Below are 8,596 nucleotides of genomic sequence, written 5' to 3'. Positions count from 1 at the left end.
TTTTTTTTTTTTTTATATATATTTTTATTTGATTTTAAAACCATAAATTTTAATAATTTTTTAAAATGTATAATAAAACAAAATCATAAAGTATGTTTAAATAAGAATGATTTAAAAATAAAAAATTATTCAAAGGGTATGTCATTTTTATTACATATGAATGGGTATTTAAATTGTAGTAAAAAAGATTTCATTTTGTCATTATAAAAAATAATAATATAATGATCCGGAAAATTCCTTTACGATAAGGAAACATTGATTAAAATGTAACTTATCACAAAGTCACGTGATATCGAGAATATATAAAAGAAATGCATAAATTAACCAATCGAATGTTCTTTCGATTAACATACATTGATATATAATATATTATATAGATTGGATCATTAGATCTACAAGTTATTTTTATTAAACGTATATATGTCTCTATAAACATTGCTAAGTATTTGTCAATATGAAATAAGAGATAGAAACTTGACGTTAACGATAGAAAAATCATATTTTTTATTTATCGAATATTATACTAGCAACACAAATGATCTTTTTCCTTTTTTCATATCATTTTAATTGAAGACTAAAAAAAGATCACTTGTATTATTTAGAAATGATACTTTCATTTAAAATTTTTACGACATTTTTATTATTTAACATAGAATTAATAGTATCATCGAAAAATACAGGTTATTTATATATTTTTATGTATTGTAACATATCTTATTTTTTATATTAATACTTTATATGATGTAGAACATGATTTATTTTTAATTTCTAATTATATATTAATAAATTATTTTCACTTTATTAAATAACAAATAAATATAGCTCAATATATTTTTAGAAAACTTAAAAAAGCAAACATTTAACCTATTAAAATTAAATGAAAATATAAAAAATAATCTAATTCTTCAAAAACGTAAGTAACGTAGTCGAAGATATGCATTATCAAAAAAATCCTTTCTTGTTAAATGTTTCAGTGTTTCCTTTCTTATTTTATAAAAATAATGGAAAAAATCAAATAGCTGTGAATAACAAATCAGTCAAGATAACAGAAAATCATAATATTAATCTAGTTTTTCATATTCATAATTTTTTACAACATGCTAGTAGAAATAATCTTACAGAAATAGTTTCTTCAAAAAATCCACATATTACCACAAATATGCCAAATGAGAGAATATCATTGGATGAAGTTTCAAGTGAAGAAATAAGTTCAATTAAAAAAACAAAATCGGAGCTTAGTAAGTACTTATAACATAATCATTATAAATATTTTATGATGTTAATAGTTAATAACTTTGTTATAATAGAATGTGAAGAATATGGAAAACAATTCTTAGATACAACAAATGTATTGCCTCTAGTGGGAAATTCAGAAGCGATTCAGATAACTAATCAAAAATGTAAGCTTTCAAATCATCTTGTTGTTGGAGGTGTTGATGCTTCTCCTGGAGAATTCCCTCACATGGTTGCTCTAGGAACAAGAAGTACAGATAATATATTTAGCTTTTCATGTGGTGGTACTCTTATTGCATCAGAATGGGTACTTACTGCAGCACATTGTACTTATGGGGCAAAGTATTATTTGTTTTATTCATTGTTATAAATTTTTAATATGAAAATTCTAAAAAATATTATTTTTTGTTAAATAGAAGTCCTACAAATGCTCGTATTGGTGTATATAATATAAAAAATAATCAACAAGGTATCATAACTACAATCAATAAGATAATAAGGCATCCAAATTTTAAACCTCCTGCTATGTATGCTGATATAGCTCTAGTAAAATTAAATACAGTTGTTGTCTTTAACAATGACATAAGACCTGCTTGTTTATATCAACAATATGATACTGTACCTGCACAAGGATGGGTTACTGGTTGGGGTGTTACAGAATTTAGTAAAACTGAAATATTATAAAATTAACAAAATTTTTCTTTAAAAAAATATATCACAAAATATTAATATTTTATTTTAAATTATTAATATTTATAGATGGGGAAAAACAAAGTGATCAACTGCAAAAGGCATTCCTTGATATTATTGATAATGTAGCTTGTGCAATGAGACACAATCAATCTATAGCAATACCATATGGAATTACACCAAATATGATCTGTGCAGGAGATCATAGTGGATGGAATAAAGATACTTGTCAAGGAGATTCAGGAGGTCCTTTACAAATATCTCATCCAAAAAATATGTGTTTCTTTCAAGTATTAGGCATCACTAGTTTTGGACAAGGCTGTGGAGGTGTTAATATACCTGGAGTATATACTAGAGTTTCACATTATCTTAATTGGATTGAAGATATTGTTTGGCCATAAATTTTTTGGTTTATTGATGTAAATCTTGTTTTGCAAAGATAAAAAATTTTTTATTTTTCGAGCAGTTATTTTGACTGATTTAAAAGTGTAAAATATATTTGATATTGGTAATACTTAAAAAATATACAATAAATATAATATTAGATAAAAGTGTTTGTTAAAGGTATCGTGATTGATATATGTACATGTTGAATAATTTTGTTGATGTAAAAAATCTGTATTTATATTGATTAAGGTTGACATTAAAATTCTCAGACTATATTATATTAATCAAAGTATGTATAGTTTGACTAGAAGATTTTTAAATCTGTAAAAGTGATATTTTTTATGACTGTAAAAAAGTATAATTTCTGTAATTATTAATAGAGAAATTATACTCAAGATATTTTTATATCATGAATAGTTTTCCATGTAAGACCATCTCCATATGGTCCATGAGTAGATGGAAAAAGTATATGCCACCAATTTCTGTTAGATCAAATAATAAAATATAATAATTATTATATTGAAAAATTATGTATTAATAATATTTTATCTTTAAAATTACCTTCCAATTATTCCTAAAAAAAGTTTCCAATTTTGTCTTGGTCCAAAATTATATGGATTTTGATATATTTTTCCAAGTACCTTGTACTTTTGTGTTTCTGTGCTATTTATACGCGCTTCTATACTTGTTTCTCCTCTTGTAATAAGACCTGCATGCCACCATGTAAGTGCTCCTAATGCTGCAAATGTGGCTACACAAATTAGTGCTGCAAAAACTATAAGTCGGCGTTTCCATTCTTTAATGTTTGTATCTGCAGCTTGTTTTGCTATTTCAGCTAATTCCTCTTCACTTAGATGATCTAATGACTCAGTCTGAAAAATAAATAGATAATAAATAATATAAAAGAAAATAAAAGAAGTAAATGATTCTTATCTGAATATTTTTTGTAAATAAAATCATAATAATTACCATAGGAATTATTTCAGAATTATTAATGCGCACTGGATGACCATCTAATTCTGGCTCCTGTGCTGGAAAGAATTCTTGATATGCAATCTCTACACCAAATAGCATTATGAATAATATACCAAGTACTGTGAAAACCATATATTGAAAGAAATGTCTATGATTATAGTGACCAACACAATTGTTTAACCATGCTGTTTCTTTGTTTAGAAAATATACAGAATTTTAAGAAAATATTTAAACATTAAATAATAAATCCAAAAGGATACGGCAGTGATGATCCATTTTAAGAATACATCTATTACATACAGAACAATGATGGGTCCTAGGAGGCTTTGGTTTAATACATTTTTTACAAATACTCACAGCCTCTGGTATAAGACCACCTTCTGGTGGATAACCAGCTGGAACATTTACACCCATATAATAATGAAAACATACATTTATTAATAACCAATTTCCAATCACTAAGAGGATTATTGTCATCAATGGACTTTTTTCCCACCAATATGGTAGACCAATGTAATATGCAATGTACACAATACTTGCAGTTAAAAGGCTTACCATTATTACAAATACCTATAAACTGTCAAGCTTAGTAAATACATTGTGACCAATAATAATTATTTTTATAAAAATCACACGATATAAATTAATATATTACAATATAAATAAAATTAAAAAAAATTATAAAAATACTCACAGGTCCTAAACATGCAGTAAAATTTTCTACAAACCAGAACATTGGTTCCAAAAGTATATCACAAACATAACTCCAATTTAAAAATTCATTATAAAATAAAGATTTTGTAATGATCTGTAGACGCCACCACTTCTGTTTTAAATTAAGTCTAAGAACAATAAAATGTAACTATATATATTAAAACAAATAATGAAGTTTTTTTTCATTATTTTTTATTACTCACTTAAGGATATTAGGTGCTTTAGTTAAAGACCATTTTATTCGTACCATTTTTTTCTAATATAAATATTTACATGGAATTTCTTAAAATTTCAGTAGAAAATTTTTATTTTTAAAAATAAAATTAATCGCAAATATTAGCATTGAAAGATAAACAATTGTTATACCATACACTAAGCATCTTGAATATTATATTAAAAATTCTTTTACAGTATACAATTTTAAACATTTTTTTCATAAAAAATATAGTTCAAAATATTCTTTTTTATTTATCATAAGTTAAAGCATCGATAATGATTATTTTAATCCAATTTTAAACACAAAAACAATTTTGCTGATGAATAACATATCCTATATATAGGCTATTATTACTCCAGCGCCGCTCAGACTCAGAAATAAAAAATCCTATACATTTTATCAGAGATAAGATAGAGACAAAAATATATATAGATTTTGTATTTTGAAGTACTGTTCAAGAAATGATATATTTTATATATGCAAAATTTCTAAAAATATGAAAACATCGATAACTGAAAATTCCTGAGTAATTCCTGAGTAATTTTAAAGCAATATTTTTTTTTACAACAAAAATTTTTGTTGTAACTTTGTTAATGAGTTATAAAAAATAGTGGTCAATCATGCGCATAGATTAATCAAATTTTCATTGCTATACTCTTATATGCAAAATTATCGATTTAATATTAATTATCGATTTAAAATAAAATGAAATAACAAAATCGAATTAGAATAAAAGAATTATAATTAATGATAATCAATTGTTTTGTTTTGACATAAGAATATATATGATAAAATAAGAATGATATTATAGCACATATATCATATCTTAGACAAGATACAAAATAAATTTAATATTCAGCATATATCTTATCCTAAACAGTTTTTTTTATTATCATTCGAAATATAATGTTTTTTAACAAGAGATGGAGCGGAATTATAATTTTTATTCTACTTTATTTTGTTTTGAAGAAAAGTTGTCTTTGATATTCAAAAGATGGCAATAAGAGTCAATTCTGATGTATTTCTATCCTTTTTCCATTATTTCTATTTTTTCTTTATATGTTTCATTTACGACAGTCTAAAGATGGCGTTAATTCCATAATTTTTACTCTTTATCTTTCTGCTGCTTTTATATTTATTTTTTTACATTTATTATTTTAACTCACTATATCTTCAATAGCAAAACATTTTTTTGTCATTTTATTAATATCTATTTATAGAATTTGATATAAAATCAGTTTTATATTTACCTTTTATATTTATCTTTTTAAATTACTCTTAGATATAAAAATATACATAAAAAAATATATAAAATGTATGGAAATATACAAGAGAATGATAAAGGAAGAAGAAAAGAATAATAAAATAAAAATAATAAGGGAGAAAAAGGAAAATGATAAAAAGAGAGAAAAAGGAGAATGATAAAATAAGAAAAAAAGAGGAGATGAAGAAAAAGATGGTAAAGAAGGAAAAGAAGAGAAAGATAATAAAAGAGGGGAAAAATCCTACGAATTTCTTATACAAATAACAATTAATTAATTTATTGTTCTTGAATAAAATGTAATTCGATGTAATTTTTTTTCGATAAAAAAATATTTGTTATATTCAACAAACTTTATTCAATACATGTTGCTTGGATTTGTTCGTACTCGGTTGGCGATGCATATCCAATACTACTGTTGCTATTCTTCGAGCTAGATGTCACATAATTAAACGATCAGTCTACTTTAATCTTGTGATTCTCTTTAACAAAATGAATTTTATTATGTTTGCACTTACATTAATTCAAATGAAATATAAAGAATAAAAAAAAGTTTAAAGATTATGAAATTTATCGAAAATAATATATATGATACATATTGCATTTTATAATTATAATTATTTTTATTTCATGTACAATTTATAACGTTAAAAAAAAAATTATTAGTACCAATCTTATTTTAAAAGATAATTGTGATACTTTCAATATCTAAAATTAAATAAAATTTGATATTATTAAATAAAATAAAACTATTTTCTTTAATACTTTCAATTTATCTCAAAAAAAAAAAAAGAACAATTAAAATTGTACAGAGATAAAAAAAAATTGAAAAATATCTCATCTAATCATAAAACAGTATAATTATTGTTTTAACAGTATAATTATAATTATTGATAAAAAAATAATGAAAGTAATCGATTCAAATTATTATACACACGTGTATAAACATAAGTATACAATTTATCAGCAATTTATCAGCAATCAATTTGTAAAAAAATTGATTCCTGAATGGAACTGATATAAGATATATAACAAATATTTTTGTATAGGATGTGCTAGTTTAAATTGCATATCCCAGAGAAATTGAATGTATAAACGTTGAATTGATCTCTTTATATCCACATGACATTATATAGAACATTTTAGATCACATCTTTCCAAATATAATATGGATATTTTAATAAACTTGAGAAATTCAACAAATTCGATGATATTTGTACACATAAGATTTAGAATATCTCGAATATGCGCCAATAATTTTCATTATTGCGAGCGCAATACCTTGCTTCAATTTGATAGAAGACAAGTAATAAGTATTGATAGTAATTACAATATTAATAACAATATTTTTTATGCGATAGTAATAATAAATTTAATAAGGTACGAGAGAATCACACGAGGCGTTGATCTTAGAGGACCACGTTTCTCTTGATTGGTCGAGGGTACTACGATACGCTATTATTGGGTTACTAACTATATATGTTCCATCGTATATGGGTCTTTGAAGGTATTGTAAATCTATGATCTATAATATAGACATATGCGAATCTTTTAACTTATAGCGTTAAATATTTTAAACTTTGAACTTTTGCATTTTCTTGCCATATTTCCTAATATAAATAAAAAATCTGGAAATATTCAAGAATATAGCAGGAAGATCGAAGAAAACTTTTATATTCATTTATACAAGAGTTAAAACGATTGTCAAATATTATTCGCATATGCCTGAATTTAACAATCTTGAAACTTTGAATAAACTTTGAATAAATTCTCTCTACGAATTTCTTGAACGCTTTATTATTTGTAAGCTATATTTAAATTTTGAAATGTAAAGTTTCGAATAAATTTTTAATTAATAATCTTATAATTATATTTGCTGTAAGATAAAAAAATGACCCAAACGATGGATAATAATCGAAGCTCCTTGAAAATATTTTTAATCGTACTTAATGGTCAGTATCAAGTACGTTTATATTTTATTTGTTTAATTAGAGAAAATTGATCGATCGTGAAAAAGTAAAACTGCTTCATACGTGCACCATGAAATTATTTAAAGGAAGGAATACAAAATATTTCTTAACTCGTGAAAGAAGTTTAGAGGAAATATAGAAGTTAAGAAATATTAGATCGCATATTAGATTGTTTTGTGAATTTTACGGAAAAACTTTATAGCATAATTTGATAAAATTCTTAAAGTTTTCTTAAAGTTTAGATGTTATGTTTAAATATAGAGTTCAGTCTCCGTTTTAACGAATCTGGAGATTAATTTGTTCCCATCGCATCGATCTTACCTAACAATTCTGTATTGTACCTACAATAACCGCTCGATAACTTGCTCTGAATTATTAAATTCGTACCATTAAAATTTTAATACCAATGAAAGATATTTCAATCCTTCAAGACAATACTGATATAATATTTTTTGATGCCGAAATCAAAATTATATGTAGCACAAATTCATCTTCTTCTTTTAGCTGAAATATTTTTTTTAAATTAAATATAGTCGCGCGAGAATCGAATAGTCGCACAATTGTTAGTCGCACAAGGATTAGTACATGCAGGATGTAAGAAGGAATTCTATTCAGGGATAATACTGTTAATTTCATCATGCATTCAATAGCACGCTTGAAAGACTGGGTAGGTAGGATAAGTACATATTTACAAGCAACATTCGATGAAGTCGAATTAGTAATTTCAATCGAAATTCAATTCCTTCCATAAAGTATTAAATATTAAATAATACGACCAAATAGTCAAATTTCTAGAAATTACTGATAGAACTCGTTCGAACGTTGCATTATAATTTTAAGGGGATTTATGAGTCTTGGGGAAATTGAGTGAGAATTATAAAATAATTATAAAGATCTCATAAGACGGTATCAAGCGTGTCGAGACTTCGCAAAAGTTGTTCGTCCTTGGAACACCATTGTACTAATTCTTCGATTGTCACCACGCCATCTTTGTTCGCGTCCATTAACTGAAGATGAAAAATTGATCAATCAATTCATAATTCAATTCTCTTATTGTTTAAAAAAAAACTTTTAATTATATTTAAATAAATCATGTGTATATCATATGACAAAAGTGAAATCGATACTCACGTGAAAAATACGATCGAC

The 8,596-nt window shown here is 24.6% G+C and overlaps 3 protein-coding genes across 9 annotated transcripts in view; 1 reads left to right on the top strand and 2 right to left on the bottom strand.

Moving 5' to 3' along the window:
* Positions 1 to 571: 571 nt before the first annotated feature.
* On the top strand, positions 572 to 2,594 carry LOC102670849 (serine protease snake-like; the record flags this gene model as incomplete). The annotated part of the gene is given in 6 exon segments (XM_006616996.2): positions 572 to 680; positions 839 to 918; positions 920 to 1,238; positions 1,308 to 1,575; positions 1,650 to 1,897; positions 1,993 to 2,594. Coding segments are annotated over 6 exon segments (1,356 nt in total), but the record flags the coding sequence as incomplete, so codon positions are not given.
* LOC102670990 (palmitoyltransferase ZDHHC16B) lies at positions 2,294 to 4,608 on the bottom strand. 3 transcript variants are annotated; one of them, XM_006616998.2, is made up of 7 exons: positions 4,203 to 4,608; positions 3,980 to 4,127; positions 3,841 to 3,862; positions 3,546 to 3,680; positions 3,280 to 3,470; positions 2,872 to 3,182; positions 2,294 to 2,792 (listed from the first exon to the last, which is right to left on the bottom strand). In XM_006616998.2, exons 1-7 carry the CDS (start codon positions 4,247 to 4,249, stop codon positions 2,702 to 2,704), a joined length of 945 nt encoding a protein of 314 aa, XP_006617061.1. In that variant the 5' UTR covers positions 4,250 to 4,608; the 3' UTR covers positions 2,294 to 2,701. The 3 variants fall into 3 exon arrangements, with proteins under 3 accessions (XP_006617061.1, XP_006617060.1, XP_006617062.1); XM_006616997.2 differs by having other exon boundaries at positions 3,546 to 3,855; positions 4,203 to 4,249; XM_006616999.2 differs by lacking the exon at positions 4,203 to 4,608 and having other exon boundaries at positions 3,546 to 3,862.
* Positions 4,609 to 6,417: 1,809 nt separating this feature from the next.
* The window catches only part of LOC102681159 (Kv channel-interacting protein 2-like), an 11,822-nt gene continuing 9,643 nt past the window's right edge, over positions 6,418 to 8,596 (bottom strand). For all 5 annotated transcript variants that reach the window (XM_031511126.1, XM_006616985.2, XM_006616986.2 and 2 more), the window contains 2 exons: positions 8,579 to 8,596; positions 6,418 to 8,454 (listed from right to left, as the gene is read on the bottom strand). The exon at positions 8,579 to 8,596 is cut by the window's right edge and continues 1 nt beyond it. In XM_031511126.1, the coding sequence (XP_031366986.1) occupies positions 8,344 to 8,454; positions 8,579 to 8,596 (129 nt within the window). In that variant the 3' untranslated portion in view covers positions 6,418 to 8,343. The remainder of the gene's footprint in view (positions 8,455 to 8,578) is intronic.

Source organism: Apis dorsata, unplaced genomic scaffold, assembly GCF_000469605.1.
Source record: "Apis dorsata unplaced genomic scaffold, Apis dorsata 1.3 scaffold_292, whole genome shotgun sequence".
In the NCBI taxonomy this organism is placed as follows: domain Eukaryota; kingdom Metazoa; phylum Arthropoda; class Insecta; order Hymenoptera; family Apidae; genus Apis; species Apis dorsata.
This window is presented reverse-complemented; position numbering and strand designations above follow the sequence as displayed.

Coding starts and splice junctions, on each gene's coding strand:
- LOC102670990 (XM_006616997.2), bottom strand. CDS start 4,249: ATGGTACGAATAAAATGGTCTTTAACTAAAGCACCTAATATCCTTAA. Junction 3,856..3,979: donor TTACTGCATGTTTAGGACCT/GTGAGTATTTTT, acceptor GACAGTTTATAG/GTATTTGTAATAATGGTAAG. Junction 3,471..3,545: donor TAAAATGGATCATCACTGCC/GTATCCTTTTGG, acceptor ACAAAGAAACAG/CATGGTTAAACAATTGTGTT.